Below are 19589 nucleotides of genomic sequence, written 5' to 3'. Positions count from 1 at the left end.
CTGATTGTCAGTAAAATTGCAAACATTAATTTGTATGTGTTAAAGTCTAAAGCTGAAACACGCATTCAGACATTGCAAGAAATAAATGCACTGGATTCTCCTGGGTTGGCTGCTCAGCTGTTGATTGCCGGGGCTGGGGTGAGTGTGGGGGCTGGGGTTGCTGCAGGTGTGCAGGGAGCTCCTGCGTGGAGCCTTCAATGCCTTCCCTGTGCTTTACAGACGTCAATTAAAACCCGTGTTAATGAAGTAGAGCAGATGCATCCCGGGGGTTCCTGTGTAGCGAAGGGTCCGGGCGGGCTCGCGGCGGCGGTTTCTAGAGCCAGGGCGCTGCGGTCCTCCCGGCCGCCGGGGGCGCTGCGGGGCGAGCGCGATGGGGCTGGGCCGCGGCTCCGCCCGCCGCCCCCTCATCCCCGCAGCCGCGGCGCCGGCCGGGCTGTTCCGGGAGGGCCGGGCCCGGTTCCTCGTCTCGCCGTCCCGCGGCGGAAGGCACCGGTGAGGCGGGGAGCAGGTCGGGGCGGGCGGTGCGGCCGGGCCCGGCCCGGCTCTGGGGAGCGGGGAGCCGGCGGTGCTGCTGCTCCCCGCGCTGTGCTGCGGCGTGAGGCGGGGAGGGGCAGTGGCTGGAAACGAAATAACGATGGTGCCGCTGCTGGCGTGGGGAGCCTGAGCCGGACACTGCGGTGGGGTTTCCGCGGTGCCGCCACCTCCGCTGTTGAGCAGCGAACAGCCCCGGGCTGGCGGGGCCGCAGCGGGTGGGGCCGGCGGGACTCGGCCCCTGTCGGGCTCCGGGCGGCCCAGGGCCCGGCGGGATCGCAGCGATCGCGGCTGCTGCGGAGACACGAGCGGAGCAAAGGGGAACCAGCGGGTGCGGGGCGGGAGCGCAGGTTTGTCAGCGTTCGTCATGGAAGCGCTGAGGGACTTTAATCCCTTGGGGCGTTGGTTTGCCGGGAGCAGAGAGCCCAGAGGTTCCGGGGCCGGGACCGTGTGCGCTTTGCTGGCAAAGGTCGGTGTTTTCCGTGCTTTCTACGACGATAAAAGCTCCTGGTCTCTGGTTCCCAGAGGAGCGCTCAGGAGCTCTGCGCTGGCACCCAGCACCTGCGACTGGCGCTGCTCGGCTGGGGTGGACAGGGGACTGGTGAAATGGGGCTTTATTGCCCAACTCTAGAGCTGGACGGCAGCGCGGCCACGAGATGCCTCCGCAGGATTTGAAGCTGCTCGTTGATGTCTTGGTAACTTCAGTCGTAAATGCAGCTGTTTGTTTCTTTGTTTTACAACACTAGGCGAGAGATACTGTCTTTAGCCTCCAACACTTAGAGACAATTTGCTTTCTGATTTTCCAATGTTCTGTTAAGGTGGTTTTTATTTTCTACAGCTGTCAATATGGTTTATCCTGTTTCTATCGTTATATGTGAGTTACTCGAGTTTCTAAGTCGTCTTGTAGCAGTATAGAGTCAACAGCCCAAATGAATGGCTGGGCTGGGATGTGCTGATTCAGTGGATGTTGTAGCGTGGTGTTAACTCCACAGCAGCTCCCCATGTCTTCAGAGGACAGAGAAGCTCAGGAGGACGAGCTGCTGGCTTTGGCCAGCATTTACGATGAGGACGTGTTCAAGAGATCCGAGTCTGCCCAGGGGGGAGAAACAAGGATTTTTCTGGAGCTGCCCCAAGACTTCATCGTTTCTGTGAATGGTGAGCTGGACGTTTTGTGTTATTCCAAAATGAGGTTTGCCTGGGCTCATTTCCAGGTAGATGCTTCGGTGTTTGCTGCTCTAGTGCGCCGTGGGAGCTCTGAGCGGCAGAGCAGGACCGACCCTGTTCTGTGCTCGCCGTGCCGTTTGGGTTTCTGTCCGGGTGGGTGATTTCATCCTCATGTGTGTAACCTCCTTAGCGAGCTTTAAAGTTAGAGATGAGTGATAGTATTTCTTTGGAATAATTAAGTTCATTTATTACATGTGGGTTTTTTTTTGATTTGAGGATATGTCTTTCCATGGCCTTTGTTTGTGGAGGATCTGGTGTTTCACAGTTCTGGTGTTTCCCGATTTCACCATGTACACACCACTCCGTGAACTATGACTGCACTGAGAAGTTTAGTTATTGAGGGTTGGACTTCAAACCCGGAAACGTATCACCTGAAACAAGAGATATTGGGTGCGGTCAGCAGGAGCTGCATTTCATTATTTTCGTTATCTTGTTATTTCTCCATCGTCTTTGGTTCAGGCAATTCCGCAGAGACCCTCCAGAGCCCCCGCAGCGAATACACCGTCAGCTTTCTGCCTCCCCTTGTGCTGAATTTTGAGCTCCCACCTGACTACCCGTCGACCTCCCCACCCGTGTTCACGCTCCGTGGAAAATGGCTCTCCCAAGCCCAGGTTTGCGAAACAGTTTTGACACTTGAACTGAGCTTTTGTGGCCTGGGGTAAGTTTATAACCGACAGTGCTCTGGGGATGTTAGTGCAGTAGATGAAAGTCAAATGAAGACATAAACGATCACAATGCTCATTCTGTTGGCTCTTCTTTTGTTTCCTCCTTACGGTTGTGTGGTCACCATGCTGCGGCGTGAAAGCTGCGCCTGTGAGCATTATTTTTGTACGTATTTCTCGTCTGTACTAGCACCTCCAGAATCTGAAATGCGAGGTGGCACTGAGGAGGAGCGTGGGAGGAGAGGCAAACAGTGACGAGTCGTCAGAACGTCCTGAGCCCCGGAATTGTTCTTGTTTTCTAGCTCAGCACTCTTTGCAGGCACTTGGACAACATATGGGAAGAGAACCGAGGCTCCGTGGTCTTGTTTGCCTGGATGCAGTTTCTGAAGGAAGAAACGCTGAGTTATCTGCAGATTTCCTCCCCGTATGAGCTCAAGATGTGCCATGGAGGGAGCGGGCAGAGTGGGCCGCCGCCGGTCCCTCCCGACGCTGAGCAGCGCGGGGATGCAGCGTGCGCAGCCGCGGCTGGGGCAGAAATCCTCGATGCCAGAGCCGTGCAGGACGTGGAGTCGCTGTCCAGTCTGATCAGGGAAATCCTGGACTCGGATCAGGCTCAGAGGAGGAAATGCTTTGACAGCAAGATGTTCTTGTGCAGTATCTGCTTCTGCGAGAAGCTGGGCAGCGAGTGTATGTACTTCATGGAGTGCAGCCACGTGTACTGCAGAGCGTGCCTGAAGGACTACTTCGAAATCCAGATCAGGGACGGGCAGGTCCAGTGTCTCAACTGCCCCGACTCGGAGTGTTCGTCGGTTGCCACTCCCGGCCAGGTAACGAACGTGGGAGCGGTGACGGTCGAGCTCTGTAACGTGCTGGTGATTACGGCAGACAAGGTGTGTCTTGTCCTGCTGAGCACCAGGAGTGTACCTGGGGAAGGTCTGTTCTTCCTCGGGAGTCACTCGGGGCTCTGTTAGTTAAACCTGGACCACTTGGCGCAGAACTCTGCTCACTGTAGTAGCACCGGCCTTGGCCAGAGGCCGGACTGGATTCCTGTTGCATTTCACACTGCGTGCTTTTCATTTGATTAATCACTGTTAAATGGCATTTCCAGGAGCATTTTCATGACCTAGTGGAGACTCTAAAGTGGATTCCTCCCCGCTGTGGGATCTTTGCCATTGAGTCCCTGCTTTTGCCGCTGGCAGCAGGCTCAGCGTTTCAGACACGGCATCTCCCCTTGGTCTCTGTCCAGGTGAAGGAGCTGGTTGGAGAGCAGCTGTTTGCGCGGTACGACCGCCTGCTGCTGCAGTCCACCCTGGACACGATGGCAGACGTGGTGTATTGCCCCCGCCGCGGCTGCCAGACCCCGGTCATGAAGGATCCCGAGAGCATCATTGGCATCTGTTCCTGCTGCAACTACGCCTTCTGTACGTTCTGTCGAATGACGTACCACGGGGTCTCTCCGTGTCGACTCACGGCAGGTTAGTCATTGCATTTCAGAACCGCATTGAATAGCAGCTACGTGGGATGTGAGAAAGAGGGAAGGTCAGAGATTGAGCAAGGAAGCTCATCGCCACGTGAGCTTTGTGAAAATGCGATTCATTTGCAGTAGGTCTGTTGTTGGCCATTCAAAATATTCCTTTGATGACGCTCCCCAGCTCAGGAAGTCCCCAAACTGCTGATGGGCAAATTGTGAGAGGCCATGGCAAGGGAAGAATAGTTGTACATGTGCCTTTTTTGACCCTTTCCTGTAAACCCACCACTTTCTCTTGTCAGAGCTGAGATTGGAATCAGGTGGATGCTTCTCTGTTCCGTGGGTCTTGAAGTCACGTAACAGAGCTTCACTGAATGTGTGTTCGGAAACAGCATTTATGTTTTTCCATTATTTTACATGGTAGATATGTTCTAACTCCATGGACTGGTCTCTTTTATGATGAAACTTGTAGAAGCGTTGATTTTGGAGGCAGAGGGCTTTTAATGTTCTCATCTTTTTCTTATAAATATTCATGTTTTACTTGCCTTTGAATTAACGATGTTAGTTTCCTTTGAGAATACTTTATGCTGTTATTAGCTGGTCTTCTTTATATAATGTATTAGAAAAGCTGATTTGTTTTGTTGGTTTGGGTTTGGATTGTTTCTTTGTTTTATTCCCCAGAGAAATTATTGACTTTGCGACAAGACTATTTAGAAGCAGATCAAAAGACTAAAAGACTTATGGAACGATGCTATGGGAAACGAGTGATTCAGAAAATCCTGGAGGAGATGGACAGTAAAGAATGGCTGGAAAGCAACTCCAAGCCCTGTCCTAGCTGTGCTGCCCCCATAGAGGTAAATACAGAGGGGAAATGCTGGAGAATCAGAGTAACTCTTAACAGAACTGAAGTTAAGTCAGGTTTGTATTTAGCCTGGAGCTAAGATTTATTTGTAGCCTCCAAGTTCACCAGGAAAGGTGAATTTCTAGGAAAGCATTTCTAGAGAACCATTTCTGTCTGTTACACAGACAGGAGGTGACGGTTCTGGAGCGCAGGGACTTGAGTAAGTGCAGCAGCTGGGATTGTTCAGCGTCCGGTACGAAAAGATCCAGGTTGAATATGGATCCGTATGAATCCCTTTGTTTTCCGTGCGTTTCAGGCTGCTGCTCTTTCAGACGACAGCCAGGAAATAAAACTGGGTTCAGGAAAATCCTAATTGCCATGGTTGTTGGCATGATAACCGATTTACAGGTCTGGGATTCTGGCACCAAGTTCTCTTATACAGTGAAAAAAGATCAGTGTTATGGTGGAGTCAGGGTAGAATGTTTTCCTTAGTTGATGCAGTTTGAGGACTGATTTTGTTTAGAGACAAGCCTGACATGGTCAGATTGTGTTAATGCTCTTTCTCGTTTCCTTCCCCTCCCAGAAAATAGACGGTTGCAACAGGATGAATTGTACAAGCTGCAAGAAGAATTTCTGCTGGACTTGTAGGGGTGTTCTGTCAGACGAGGACCCCTACGCACACTACAGTGACCCAGCTTCCCCCTGCTTTAACAGGTGGGTATTTACAGGCATTTCTGCTAGTGTCGTACCTCTGATATCTGTATTTTCTTCTTACTGTCTCTCCCAGATTATTCTTGCCTTGAAATTGCTAGCTACACAGTTTAAGACACAATTTCTTCTCTCAAATATTCAGACTTCACAGGAGGGCCTGACACCAACAATAGAAAAAACCAGGAGTGATTTGGGATATGGCTTTTACACAACGTTTCCTTAAAACCCTGGAGACGCGCGCTGGGGCTGCTCCTGCCTGCCCTGCTGCTGTGCCGAGAGACAGCCCGGAGGGCCGCGGTGCCTCGCGGACGCTCAGGTGTGTGACCGCGACACCGGCTCTGGGTGCGCAAGCTGCAGCCTCGGCTCAGCTCGTGGCTGCGCGGGCGTGTGAGAGACGCAGGGCGGAGCTGCCGGCCGGACAGACGGAAGGGCGGCAGGTCAGCGCTCGGTCGTTACAGCAGCCTCTGAACCGCTGTGTTCCGCTGGGCTGTGCCCGGCGCTGGGCTGCGCGGTGTCTGGGCGCAACAGTCCAGAGGCCAGCAGTTCGTTCAGTCCTCCGCTGGCTGTTCCGCTGGAACGGCTGTGGCTGACTGGATTCTTTTCTTTTTACCTTGGCCGTTCTTTTTCACATTCCCTTCTCTCCCAGCAGTCATGTTGCCACTTTTGTATTTTCTGTCGCGTTTAGATTGAGGTTTTTGTACGCGTGTTATTTCTGTATGTCCCGATGTACCTCCCTGGCTGTCTTGCAGGTTGTTTCACATGATGCTTGTTGATGGTGAGCCCTTGGAACCTGGAGATTGAAACCCAGTGGCCTTCTTGAGCAGGAAAAGCCGAACAAACGCGAGACAGATGCTTTCCATTTTGGTCACGTTTGTTCTCTTTTCTCTCCGGTACGTGGCACAGGAACGGTAACTGCCGTGCGCTGCAGCATCCGCGCGCTTCAGAGGCTGTTGCCAAAACCAAAGCAGCCGTTTTACCCGTCCTGCGGTCAGGATCACCGTGGGAGCCCCTGCCAGTCATATCGAGTGTTAAAGACAAATACAGCCAGTCAGAAGTGGAAAAGTACAGAAAAAATGTATGATGAGGAAGTGCCCCTTTTTCAAAAGCAAACGAGCAAAACCAAATCCCAAGTCACTGAAATGTTGGGGAGTTTCCTTCAAGGAGACAGACCTTTCGAGTATCTTTTGCTTCTCTGGCCTTTCCTGAGCTGTTCTCTGAAAAGCAGCTCGTTGCTCTGTCGCTGATGCTTCCCAACGGTGGGGAAGCTGATCCTCCCCGCCCCTGCCCGCTGGCTGTGCCGCCGGGCTCTGTGTGTCGCCCAGAGCTTTGGCAGGAGCGCCCAACCACGTTCCAGACATTGGAGCAGTTTGACTTATCTCTGTGTTGTCGATCAGATTTTGAAATGCACTTTCATGGATACATAGTTAAGATTAATACTTCAAGATATTGAAAATTACCTTGTCTTCTCAGATTATTAAGTAATTTATTTTTTACTAATTCTTCATATTAGAATTTTGATGAGCTGATAGTTTTCCTTCTTGAGTGGATCCCTTATTTCCATTGTGCTTGCACTTCAAATTATTTCAGAAACCAAATTGTTTCCCCTAAGATCTCTGTTTTTTCAGCATAAAAGTAATTCCTGGAGGGAAGCACTATTTTTTAATAAAGTTTTCCACTTGCAGAATGATCTAAAAATTTTATTTTGAAATTACAACTGCGTGTGCTGTGTTCAAAACAACTCGCAGGGTCCAGACGGATAGCTGGGAACTGGAAATCTCGAGACACTCCAGGTGAACACCTCTCGCTCAGTGTTGACTGCTGGTAAATACATTTATACTCAGATATGTGGGCAAAATGAGTGCTGATTTAGCTCCTCTCACGGAGGATGAAAGTCTGTACTGTTGGGATTGGCTGTGATTAAAAAGATGAGAGGTGTGGGACAGTGTGTAGGGAAAGGTTCCGTTGCGTGTGGTTTGAATTGTATTTCCTGCACCTTTCACGTGCACTAAATTCACTTTAAGGCGGTCAGTAGTGTCCTGGTTGTGTCTGTTGGGGCAGCACAGGTCAGTGTGGGGCAGAGCTGGTCTGCGTGGCCATGGCCTCGTGCTGCGGGGACGACTCGGAGCTGTGCACGTGCTGCTGGATCCTCCCCCTCCCCGGGCTGAGCCAGCGCAGTTCTGTTTGAAGTGGGTGCAATGTCAAAGCGCATTGCGGAGCAGGAGCGAGCCCGGGTGCACTCGTCCTCACCGAAGGGAACACAGCCCACAGCGATCAGCCGTTTGGTTTCTGGAACACTGGGCTTTCCTCTATCTTCACATTTAAGCTTTGGGGCTTCAGTCCCCATTGCAGCTGCTTCACAGGTTAAACAGTTCATTCCCCACTGCATTTGCCTGCCGGGAATAAGTGGTGGAAGGTTCTGGAGAACTGTTCATGCATTCAAAGCAAAGGTGTTTCTGTGCTTAATTTCTGGCAAATGCAAGGAAGTGGTGCAAATGTTTTCTGGACTTTAAGTAAGCTCCTTTAAACGTAAATCTGGTGCAGCCTCCTGGCTCTGAGTTCCTGAGCGTTCCCGTATGTCCCTCGCTCTCAGAAGTGGGTGTTGGCTCGAACATCTGTCAGTCCTCTGCAACAGAGCAGGCGCTGCGGTCCTCCCGGCCGCCGGGGGCGCTGCGGGGCGAGCGCGATGGGGCTGGGCCGCGGCTCCGCCCGCCGCCCCCTCATCCCCGCAGCCGCGGCGCCGGCCGGGCTGTTCCGGGAGGGCCGGGCCCGGTTCCTCGTCTCGCCGTCCCGCGGCGGAAGGCACCGGTGAGGCGGGGAGCAGGTCGGGGCGGGCGGTGCGGCCGGGCCCGGCCCGGCTCTGGGGAGCGGGGAGCCGGCGGTGCTGCTGCTCCCCGCGCTGTGCTGCGGCGTGAGGCGGGGAGGGGCAATGGCTGGAAACGAAATAACGATGGTGCCGTGCTGGCGTGGGGAGCCTGAGCCGGACACTGCGGTGGGGTTTCCGCGGTGCCGCCACCTCCGCTGTTGAGCAGCGAACAGCCCCGGGCTGGCGGGGCCGCAGCGGGTGGGGCCGGCGGGACTCGGCCCCTGTCGGGCTCCGGGCGGCCCAGGGCCCGGCGGGATCGCAGCGATCACGGCTGCTGCGGAGACACGAGCGGAGCAAAGGGGAACCAGCGGGTGCGGGGCGGGAGCGCAGGTTTGTCAGCGTTCGTCATGGAAGCGCTGAGGGACTTTAATCCCTTGGGGCGTTGGTTTGCCGGGAGCAGAGAGCCCAGAGGTTCCGGGGCCGGGACCGTGTGCGCTTTGCTGGCAAAGGTCGGTGTTTTCCGTGCTTTCTACGACGATAAAAGCTCCTGGTCTCTGGTTCCCAGAGGAGCGCTCAGGAGCTCTGCGCTGGCACCCAGCACCTGCGACTGGCGCTGCTCGGCTGGGGTGGACAGGGGACTGGTGAAATGGGGCTTTATTGCCCAACTCTAGAGCTGGACGGCAGCGCGGCCACGAGATGCCTCCGCAGGATTTGAAGCTGCTCGTTGATGTCTTGGTAACTTCAGTCGTAAATGCAGCTGTTTGTTTCTTTGTTTTACAACACTAGGCGAGAGGTACTGTCTTTAGCCTCCAACACTTAGAGACAATTTGCTTTCTGATTTTCCAATGTTCTGTTAAGGTGGTTTTTATTTTCTACAGCTGTCAATATGGTTTATCCTGTTTCTATCGTTATATGTGAGTTACTCGAGTTTCTAAGTCGTCTTGTAGCAGTATAGAGTCAACAGCCCAAATGAATGGCTGGGCTGGGATGTGCTGATTCAGTGGATGTTGTAGCGTGGTGTTAACTCCACAGCAGCTCTCCATGTCTTCAGAGGACAGAGAAGCTCAGGAGGACGAGCTGCTGGCTTTGGCCAGCATTTACGATGAGGACGTGTTCAAGAGATCCGAGTCTGCCCAGGGGGGAGAAACAAGGATTTTTCTGGAGCTGCCCCAAGACTTCATCGTTTCTGTGAATGGTGAGCTGGACGTTTTGTGTTATTCCAAAATGAGGTTTGCCTGGGCTCATTTCCAGGTAGATGCTTCGGTGTTTGCTGCTCTAGTGCGCCGTGGGAGCTCTGAGCGGCAGAGCAGGACCGACCCTGTTCTGTGCTCGCCGTGCCGTTTGGGTTTCTGTTCGGGTGGGTGATTTCATCCTCATGTGTGTAACCTCCTTAGCGAGCTTTAAAGTTAGAGATGAGTGATAGTATTTCTCTGGAATAATTAAGTTCGTTTATTACATGTGGGTTTTTTTTTGATTTGAGGATATATCTTTCCATGGCCTTTGTTTGTGGAGGATCTGGTGTTTCACAGTTCTGGTGTTTCCTGATTTCACCATGTACATACAACTCCGTGAACTATGACTGCACTGAGAAGTTTAGTTATTGAGGGTTGGACTTTAAACCCGGAAACGTATCACCTGAAACAAGAGATATTGGGTGCTGTCAGCAGGAGCTGCATTTCCTTATTTTCGTTATCTTGTTATTTCTCCATCGTCTTTGGTTCAGGCAATTCCGCAGAGACCCTCCAGAGCCCCCGCAGCGAATACACCGTCAGCTTTCTGCCTCCCCTTGTGCTGAATTTTGAGCTCCCACCTGACTACCCGTCGACCTCCCCACCCGTGTTCACGCTCCGTGGAAAATGGCTCTCCCAAGCCCAGGTTTGCGAAACAGTTTTGACACTTGAACTTGTCGGTAAGTTTATAACCGACAGTGCTCTGGGGATGTTAGTGCAGTAGATGAAAGTCAAATGAAGACGTAAACGATCACATTGCTCATTCTGTTGGCTCTTCTTTTGTTTCCTCCTTACGGTTGTGTGGTCACCATGCTGCGGCGTGAAAGCTGCGCCTGTGAGCATTATTTTTGTACGTATTTCTCGTCTGTACTAGCACCTCCAGAATCTGAAATGCGAGGTGGCACTGAGGAGGAGCGTGGGAGGAGAGGCAAACAGTGACGAGTCGTCAGAACGTCCTGAGCCCCGGAATTGTTCTTGTTTTCTAGCTCAGCACTCTTTGCAGGCACTTGGACAACATATGGGAAGAGAACCGAGGCTCCGTGGTCTTGTTTGCCTGGATGCAGTTTCTGAAGGAAGAAACGCTGAGTTATCTGCAGATTTCCTCCCCGTATGAGCTCAAGATGTGCCATGGAGGGAGCGGGCAGAGTGGGCCGCCGCCGGTCCCTCCCGACGCTGAGCAGCGCGGGGATGCAGCGTGCGCAGCCGCGGCTGGGGCAGAAATCCTCGATGCCAGAGCCGTGCAGGACGTGGAGTCGCTGTCCAGTCTGATCAGGGAAATCCTGGACTCGGATCAGGCTCAGAGGAGGAAATGCTTTGACAGCAAGATGTTCTTGTGCAATATCTGCTTCTGCGAGAAGCTGGGCAGCGAGTGTATGTACTTCATGGAGTGCAGCCACGTGTACTGCAGAGCGTGCCTGAAGGACTACTTCGAAATCCAGATCAGGGACGGGCAGGTCCAGTGTCTCAACTGCCCCGACTCGGAGTGTTCGTCGGTTGCCACTCCCGGCCAGGTAACGAACGTGGGAGCGGTGACGGTCGAGCTCTGTAACGTGCTGGTGATTACGGCAGACAAGGTGTGTCTTGTCCTGCTGAGCACCAGGAGTGTACCTGGGGAAGGTCTGTTCTTCCTCGGGAGTCACTCGGGGCTCTGGGAGTTAAACCTGGACCACTTGGCGCAGAACTCTGCTCACTGTAGTAGCACCGGCCTTGGCCAGAGGCCGGACTGGATTCCTGTTGCATTTCACACTGCGTGCTTTTCATTTGATTAATCACTGTTAAATGGCATTTCCAGGAGCATTTTCATGACCTAGTGGAGACTCTAAAGTGGATTCCTCCCCGCTGTGGGATCTTTGCCATTGAGTCCCTGCTTTTGCCGCTGGCAGCAGGCTCAGCGTTTCAGACACGGCATCTCCCCTTGGTCTCTGTCCAGGTGAAGGAGCTGGTTGGAGAGCAGCTGTTTGCGCGGTACGACCGCCTGCTGCTGCAGTCCACCCTGGACACGATGGCAGACGTGGTGTATTGCCCCCGCCGCGGCTGCCAGACCCCGGTCATGAAGGATCCCGAGAGCATCATTGGCATCTGTTCCTGCTGCAACTACGCCTTCTGTACGTTCTGTCGAATGACGTACCACGGGGTCTCTCCGTGTCGACTCACGGCAGGTTAGTCATTGCATTTCAGAACCGCATTGAATAGCAGCTACGTGGGATGTGAGAAAGAGGGAAGGTCAGAGATTGAGCAAGGAAGCTCATCGCCACGTGAGCTTTGTGAAAATGCGATTCATTTGCAGTAGGTCTGTTGTTGGCCATTCAAAATATTCCTTTGATGACGCTCCCCAGCTCAGGAAGTCCCCAAACTGCTGATGGGCAAATTGTGAGAGGCCATGGCAAGGGAAGAATAGTTGTACATGTGCCTTTTTTGACCCTTTCCTGTAAACCCACCACTTTCTCTTGTCAGAGCTGAGATTGGAATCAGGTGGATGCTTCTCTGTTCCGTGGGTCTTGAAGTCACGTAACAGAGCTTCACTGAATGTGTGTTCGGAAACAGCATTTATGTTTTTCCATTATTTTACATGGTAGATATGTTCTAACTCCATGGACTGGTCTCTTTTATGATGAAACTTGTAGAAGCGTTGAATTTGGAGGCAGAGGGCTTTTAATGTTCTCATCTTTTTCTTATATATATTAATGTTTTACTTGCCTTTGAATTAACGATGTTAGTTTCCTTTGAGAATACTTTATGCTGTTATTAGCTGGACTTCTTTATATAATGTATTAGAAAAGCTGATTTGTTTGTTTTATTCCCCAGAGAAATTATTATCTTTGCGAAAAGACTATTTAGAAGGAGACCGAGAAACTAAAAGATTCTTGGAACAACGTTATGGGAAACGAGTGATTCAGAAAATCCTGGAGGAGATGGACAGTAAAGAATGGCTGGAAAGCAACTCCAAGCCCTGTCCTGGCTGTTCTGCCCCCATAGAGGTAAATACAGAGGGGAAGGGTTGGGGAATCGGTGTAGAATGTTTTCCTTAGTTGATGCAGTTTGAGGACTGTTATCGTTTAGAGACAAGCCTGACATGGTCAGATTGTGTTAATGCTCTTTCTCATTTCCTTCCCCTCCCAGAAAATGGATGGTTGTAACAAGATGACGTGTACAAGCTGCATGCTGCATTTCTGCTGGATTTGTATGGGTCGTCTGCCAAACAAAGATCCCTACGCACACTACAATGACCCAGCTTCCCCCTGCTTCAACGGGTGGGTATTTACACACGTTTCTTCTAGTGCCGTAACTCTGGTTTTTTGTTTAAAACTTTTGCTTTAAAACCCCGGAGACGCGCGCTGGGGCTGCTCCTGCCTGCCCTGCTGCTGTGCCGAGAGACAGCCCGGAGGGCCGCGGTGCCTCGCGGACGCTCAGGTGTGTGACCGCGACACCGGCTCTGGGTGCGCAAGCTGCAGCCTCGGCTCAGCTCGTGGCTGCGCGGGCGTGTGAGCGACGCAGGGCGGAGCTGCCGGCCGGACAGACGGAAGGGCGGCAGGTCAGCGCTCGGTCGTTACAGCAGCCTCTGAACCGCTGTGTTCCGCTGGGCTGTGCCCGGCGCTGGGCTGCGCGGTGTCTGGGCGCAACAGTCCAGAGGCCAGCAGTTCGTTCAGTCCTCCGCTGGCTGTTCCGCTGGAACGGCTGTGGCTGACTGGATTCTTTTCTTTTTACCTTGGCCGTTCTTTTTCACATTCCCTTCTCTCCCAGCAGTCATGTTGCCACTTTTGTATTTTCTGTCGCATTTAGATTGAGGTTTTTGTACGTGTGTTATTTCTGTATGTCCCGATGTACCTCCCTGGCTGTCTTGCAGGTTGTTTCACATGATGCTTGTTGATGGTGAGCCCTTGGAACCTGGAGATTGAAACCCAGTGGCCTTCTTGAGCAGGAAAAGCCGAACAAACGCGAGACAGATGCTTTCCATTTTGGTCACGTTTGTTCTCTTTTCTCTCCGGTACGTGGCACAGGAACGGTAACTGCCGTGCGCTGCAGCATCCGCGCGCTTCAGAGGCTGTTGCCAAAACCAAAGCAGCCGTTTTACCCGTCCTGCGGTCAGGATCACCGTGGGAGCCCCTGCCAGTCATATCGAGTGTTAAAGACAAATACAGCCAGTCAGAAGTGGAAAAGTACAGAAAAAATGTATGATGAGGAAGTGCCCCTTTTTCAAAAGCAAACGAGCAAAACCAAATCCCAAGTCACTGAAATGCTGGGGAGTTTCCTTCAAGGAGACAGACCTTTCGAGTATCCTGCACCTTTTGCTTCTCTGGCCTTTCCTGAGCTGTTCTCTGAAAAGCAGCTCGTTGCTCTGTCGCTGATGCTTCCCAACGGTGGGGAAGCTGATCCTCCCCGCCCCTGCCCGCTGGCTGTGCCGCCGGGCTCTGTGTGTCGCCCAGAGCTTTGGCAGGAGCGCCCAAACACGTTCCAGACATTGGAGCAGTTTGACTTATCTCTGTGTTGCTCTTGTATTAACTTACGGTGCTGCTCCTTATCCCGCCAGCGGTGAGCGCCGAGGGGATGCGCCGCATATGTGGCCAGGCAGAGGATGGAAGTATCTGTCAGATTCTTCATCAGAAATTTGAGTCAATCGTTTTCCTTCTTGAGTGGATCCCTTATTTCCACTGTTCTTGCACTTCAAATTATTTCAGAAACCAAATTGTTTCCCCTAAGATCTCTGTTTTTTCAGCATAAAAGTAATTCCTGGAGGGAAGCACTATTTTTAAAAAGTGTTTGCACTTGCAGAATGGTCTAAAAAATTGTTTTGAAAATAACAGCTGTGTGTGCTGTGTTCAAAACAACTCGCAGGGTCCAGACGGATAGCTGGGAACTGGAAATCTTCAGCCGCTCCAGGTGAACACCTCTCGCTCAGTGTTGACTGCTTGTAAATACATTTATACTCAGATATGTGGGCAAAATGAGTGCTGATTTAGCTCCTCTCACGGAGGATGAAAGTCTGTACTGTTGGGATTGGCTGTGATTAAAAAGATGAGAGGTGTGGGACAGTGTGTAGGGAAAGGTTCCGTTGCGTGTGGTTTGAATTGTATTTCCTGCACCTTTCACATGCACTAAATTCACTTTAAGGCGGTCAGTAGTGTCCTGGTTGTGTCTGTTGGGGCAGCACAGGTCAGTGTGGGGCAGAGCTGGTCTGCGTGGCCGTGGCCTCGTGCTGCGGTGACACGGGCTGGGGCAGCGGGGGTGACAGGGACTGCGCTGCTCCCAAGAACGCGTGGGGACAGAAGGGTGATGTTTCCACACCGTGTCCTGAATTCCAGGCACCTGGGGCCCCGTGTTCTGCAGGAGGCAGAGGGGACAGAGCCCCTGAGGAGGGGACCAGGAGGTGACTGTGTTCATAGGACAATCTGCTCGTGCTGCAAATGTGGAACAGCCAAAACCAGGACCCGTGTTCCCTGACAGAGCCAGGCTGGCGACCCACCTAACGTGGCGCAGACTTTCTTTGTTAACTTCTACACCCCTCCTCGCCTGCTCCGTTTCTGTGCCTGCACAGAATGAGTGCTGGAGTCTTTGCAGATGTTTTGTGGTAGAAGGCAGAGAGCTGTGACCTCCTCCCCTTTCAGGATCCCCACTTGTTAATGCAATGTCTGCTGACGGGCAGGACAGACCCACTGCAGGTGTCTTGTGCAAACCAGACAAGGGGGAAGCTCTTGCATCAGGAGCAGCAGTAGCTATAACATTCCTACCAAACTGCTTTAATAGAGCTTTGGTTCTTGGTGATGGAGAAATCCTGTGCAAAATAACAGGTGTTTCTCCTGCTTTGAAGGCTGTGGTGTTGCTGTTCAAAGCTGGTTATTACGAGTCCAGTTCAGCCTCCTGCCCCGTTCCATGTTTCACTGGCACAGTGAGACTGAGCACCAGATACAGTCAATAAGACCACTTAAAAAAAGATGAAGATGTTTACTGTGGAAAGTGATATTACAGATCAGCAGCTTACAAATTTCTGCATAAAGAACATAAATGCTGCCCAGTTTGTGTTGCCCCACCTGCGTGGAGCTTCTGCAGTGCAAGCCAGGCTGAGCCCCCAGGGAGCAGAGCGGGTCCTTTGGGGCTTCAGTCCCATTGCAGCTGCTTCCCAGGTTAAACAGCTCATTCCCCACTGCCTTTACCTGCGGGGAGTAAGGGGCAGGAGGTTGTGGAACACAGAACACTGGATCCCTTCCTCATTTGGTTAAATAAGGCAGGTGTTGCCTCTGTCTTTTTAATGGAAAGAAGCAAGCACACTATCATTTTGCTAATTTAAGACCAAATATGAGTTTCTGCAGAGATTCCCTTTCTTCACAGCTGGTTTTCAGCAGAAAAGCTGCTAGGCACTGTGAACACTGAGGTTAATCGCTGTACGGCTTCTTAGCCTGGCTGCTCTCTGCTCCCGCCGCCTTCATGCTGTACAAGGGCTCCACAAGCTTGTTGTGAACCAGCATTAAACCTAACGGAGAAGGTACAAAGATGACTTCAGTAGACATATCAAAGCAAAATTCTCATTCATGGGGTGCTCATGAAATCAGACATTGCTGGAGTTGCTGTTCCTTTGCTCCCATGCCCACACAGCCATTACCTTTGTGCTTTTATTATCACTACATCTCAGCTGTTTTATTGAAGGAATTACTCCCATGGGAGTTGATGGAACAGAAACATCTCATGCAAAACACGGCTTGGGCCACCTACTGAGTACAAGAGCCGAACGCTCACCTTTGAAGTATTTCACCGTCTTCACTTTGAGTTCCAGCGTGGCTTCCTCATCGCACACAAACACGGTGTTGGGGTGTTGCTGGAAGGCAGAGACCGTCCACATGTGGTTGACGCCTTCTTCGATGGCTTTGTACAAAGCAAAGGCTTTGTGGGCTCCCGTGATCAGAATCATCACCTGCACTCCAAGCACAGCAGGTCAGTCAGGGCCGGGAGCGCGTTCGGACAGCACAGCCCCAATGCTGAACTACGGGAGCCACCCCGGCCCCTATGGGGACACCCGACATCTCCCAGGGGAACTTCACTGTATCATCCTTCTGTTTGCTCTGGTGTCATTTTATTTGTCAACTAAATCATAGCCTGGCGGGTCATTTTAATGATTCAGATCCTTTGAGCTCCTGTTGGGCACCCATTGAGAGTTAACGAGTATAAAATGAAGGCAGAGACTCGGTTAAAGCTGTCCCGTGCAGCTCACACGAGCTGCTGGGTAGCACCAGGTCAGCTGGTGATTCTTGCCATTATTGCCCCAGATGAGATTCTTAACCAAAGAACCTTTCTAGCTCCCTGTGGATCACACCCATACTGCAGGGTTACACAAATGCATTAGCAGAGCAAAAACGAAGACAGAGCAAGAGCCAGTGACCGCTTTTCTCCGAACCTCTCTGGCGTCCATGACAGTGCCTACTCCAACCGTCAAAGCCATCGTGGGGACTTTGGAGAGGTCACCATCAAAGAACCTGGCGTTGGCCAGTATAGTGTCCATAGCCAAGGTCTTCACTCGTGTCCTGGATACCAAGCTGGATCCGGGCTCGTTGAAGGCAATGTGACCGTCTGGGCCGATACCTGTGACAGAGAGCGCGAGAAGCACATCAGCGGCTGCGACAGTTACTGCAGGAAGTGGAGCCAACAATTACGAGGACATTGGGTGCTTCAGGAATAGATACAGATCTGAGAAAAACACTTGCAATTTCTGCTCAAGCTCGAATTTGCTTTTGGTAGGAATGATAGCAAAAGCCCCCTTAGAAGTCAACAAAGACTCTTCCCTGATTGTGCTGGGACAACAAGTAGCTGCAGAACGTTACAGCAAACGGATGGGAAAAGTTTGTGTGCACTCCCTGACTACTCCCAGCAGTTTCCTGTTAGCGTTGACAATTACAATGTATTTTGTATTCAGTACAAATCATCGAATCATCGAGTACCAGGTTGGAAGGGACCACAAAGATCATCTGCTCCAACCTTTCTTGGCAAAAGCCTGGTCTAGACAGGATGGCCCAGCACCCTGTCCTGCTGCATCTTAAACGTGTCCCTGCCTGCTTCTCCTGCTTCTTCCCTGAACTGGGTTCCCTGGGAACCCTTACTGGGTTGAAACACTTAACACATTGGTACATCGGAAGACAAGCAAGCACAAGAGCGATGGAGCATGGGGCGGCTTTCACCGCAAATCCACTGGAAATGAGCTCTCCCGATAATAAATGAGGTGGCTGGCGGAGGAAAGGCAGCGCTTCCTGCCGGTGGCTGGAGACCGCTAGTCCTTTGGGTTTTCACCTCCAACGAAGAGTTCGATTCCTCCAGCTGCTTTGATTTTCTCCTCAAATGCGTCACACTCTGCCTGCAGATCGGGTGCGTTTCCATCCAAAATGTGCACGTTTTCTGCCGAGATGTCAATATGCTTGAAGAAGTTATTCCACATGAAGGAATGGTAACTCTCCGGGTGATCCCGCGGGAGACCTGGTGACAGAGCACGGAGGGGCTAAGACCAACGGAGAGAATGTCGCACGCAACCACCTGCCTGCCCTTGCAGTGGTTTGGTAACAGAGCGCTGCCTTCTCTGTCCTCCGTGACTCCCTCAACTCCCATGATTTGGTTTTAATTCCCTAAATAGCACGATTAAAATCAATCACAATAGCTCCAGTAACACGTGTGCTCATATTAACATGCGATGGATGTTCCAGAAGAGCAGGCATGCACTGTGCCTCAGCTCTTACCACCTTTTCAGCCTTCCTCGCGGTTTGTATTAACAAAGACAATTAAAAAACTGTGCAGAAGCCTGGGAAATAACTTATTGTATACATTTTTTTCCCTTTGAATGCCATAAACCCACACCGGACTGCCTGCTCCCTAATGCTCCTTGATAGGATTGTTCACAGAAGCCTTAACCAGAGTAAAACTGCCATTGGCAAATATTTAGTCTGTATGTTTTTCACCTTTGGAGCTTCAGGCTTGCCCACTAATCCCTCTGTACTCTTTCTTCTGAAGAGGTTATTTCACCACAGCTCCATAAACAACAGTCCAGTTGGTTCTGGAAGGACACTCGGACGGGTCCTTGTAAGAGAGCTGGAGCCAAAGTGACCTTTAGCACCCCAGAGCAGAGGTGGTGGTTGACACCGCACCCCGTCTCAGCCTGCAACAAGACGGACCCTTAGCTGGTCAGTCCTTAAGTTCAGGTAAAATACAGCAGCATCTAATGCGGATAGTACCAGGTTACACCTGATACCCTTTAACATTTCTGATACAGGTTTTCAAATTGTCCCTATTAACTCCCTTGGCCAATGCAAATTTTATCCTCCCGACCTTGAACGTTTTGCAGGCGGATTTTCCACGCCCACCGGGCACTGACGGGACGTTTGGTGCGGGGCCCGTCAGTCCCTCAGCACAGACACCGCAGCGCGCGGTACGGAACACACAGCTCAGCAGAGCAGCCGCTCACTCACCCACGTACTCGTCCATGTTGAAGGTTTTCACGTACTTGAAGGAGAGGTCTCCGTTCCGGCAGTACTCCACCAGCTTCGCGTAGCAGCCCAGCGGGGTGCTGCCTGCGGGCACCGCGGCTCAGCCCGGGAGCGGACCCAGACGGACCCGATCCGCTCCTGGGCCAGCCCCGACCCCGCTCCGCTCTCGGCTCCGCTCCGCTGCTGGACCCCGACCCCACTCTCAGCCCAGCCCGGCCCCGCTCGGCTCTGCTCCCCGCTCGGCTCCGCTGCTGGACCCCGACCCCACTCTCAGCCCGGCCCCGCCCGTCTCCGCTCCCCGCTCCGCTCGGCTCCCGGCCCCGCTCCGCTCCCGTCCCGCTCGGCTCCCGGCCCCGCTCCGCTCGGCTCCCGGCCCCGCTCGGCTCCCGGCCCCGCTCGGCTCCCGGCCCCGCACTCACCTGTGGGCAGCCCCAGCGTGAAGAAGCGGCCGGGCCCGGGCCCGAAGTGCACGATGCGGTTGCGGATGTACTTGGCCGCCCACTCGCTGGCCTGCGCGTACGTCTCCAGGATGACGAGCTTCATGACCGGGCCGGGCCGGACAGCGCCGCTACGCCGCCATCTTACCGCCCGCTCCGCCCCGGGACCCCGCACCGGCCGGGCCGCTGCCCGCGCCCGCCCCCGGGGCGGTGGGTGAGCGCCGGTCC

General features: G+C 52.7%; 3 protein-coding genes across 16 annotated transcripts; 2 read left to right on the top strand and 1 right to left on the bottom strand.

Moving 5' to 3' along the window:
• The first annotated feature begins 240 nt into the window (after window positions 1–240).
• On the top strand, window positions 241–7121 carry LOC102090610 (E3 ubiquitin-protein ligase RNF14). 8 transcript variants are annotated; one of them, XR_010466049.1, is made up of 9 exons: window positions 241–492; window positions 1527–1686; window positions 2215–2366; window positions 2720–3244; window positions 3664–3892; window positions 4567–4739; window positions 5310–5440; window positions 5580–5753; window positions 6187–7121. XR_010466049.1 is itself a non-coding variant. In XM_065029415.1 (8 exons), the coding sequence occupies exons 1-8, from the start codon at window positions 256–258 to the stop codon at window positions 6236–6238; spliced, it is 1662 nt and encodes a 553-aa protein (XP_064885487.1). In that variant the 5' UTR covers window positions 241–255; the 3' UTR covers window positions 6239–7121. The 8 variants fall into 8 exon arrangements, 4 of the variants coding, with proteins under 4 accessions (XP_064885487.1, XP_064885488.1, XP_021156777.2 ...); XR_010466048.1 differs by having other exon boundaries at window positions 1524–1686; XR_010466051.1 differs by having other exon boundaries at window positions 436–492; window positions 2737–3244.
• A 974-nt stretch (window positions 7122–8095) lies between these two features.
• Window positions 8096–14585, top strand: RNF14 (ring finger protein 14). Of its 6 annotated transcripts, XM_065029419.1 has the most exons (9): window positions 8186–8242; window positions 8806–8975; window positions 9273–9435; window positions 9964–10115; window positions 10456–10980; window positions 11400–11628; window positions 12275–12447; window positions 12590–12720; window positions 13314–14585. In XM_065029419.1, the coding sequence occupies exons 2-9, from the start codon at window positions 8937–8939 to the stop codon at window positions 13363–13365; spliced, it is 1464 nt and encodes a 487-aa protein (XP_064885491.1). In that variant the 5' UTR covers window positions 8186–8242; window positions 8806–8936; the 3' UTR covers window positions 13366–14585. The 6 variants fall into 6 exon arrangements, with proteins under 6 accessions (XP_064885493.1, XP_064885492.1, XP_064885494.1 ...); XM_065029421.1 differs by lacking the exon at window positions 8806–8975 and having other exon boundaries at window positions 8096–8242; XM_065029420.1 differs by lacking the exon at window positions 8806–8975 and having other exon boundaries at window positions 8129–8242; window positions 9276–9435.
• An 804-nt stretch (window positions 14586–15389) lies between these two features.
• GNPDA1 (glucosamine-6-phosphate deaminase 1) lies at window positions 15390–19589 on the bottom strand. Of its 2 annotated transcripts, XM_065029425.1 has the most exons (6): window positions 19344–19586; window positions 18907–19008; window positions 17741–17923; window positions 16854–17038; window positions 16199–16373; window positions 15390–15935 (listed from the first exon to the last, which is right to left on the bottom strand). In XM_065029425.1, the coding sequence occupies exons 1-6, from the start codon at window positions 19465–19467 to the stop codon at window positions 15838–15840; spliced, it is 867 nt and encodes a 288-aa protein (XP_064885497.1). In that variant the 5' UTR covers window positions 19468–19586; the 3' UTR covers window positions 15390–15837. The 2 variants fall into 2 exon arrangements, with proteins under 2 accessions (XP_064885497.1, XP_064885496.1); XM_065029424.1 differs by lacking the exon at window positions 18907–19008 and having other exon boundaries at window positions 19344–19589.

This window comes from Columba livia, chromosome 14, assembly GCF_036013475.1.
Source record: "Columba livia isolate bColLiv1 breed racing homer chromosome 14, bColLiv1.pat.W.v2, whole genome shotgun sequence".
Taxonomy (NCBI): Eukaryota; Metazoa; Chordata; class Aves; order Columbiformes; family Columbidae; genus Columba; species Columba livia.
The sequence above is the reverse complement of the archived record's forward strand: the minus strand, read 5'-3'. Positions and strand labels throughout refer to the sequence as shown.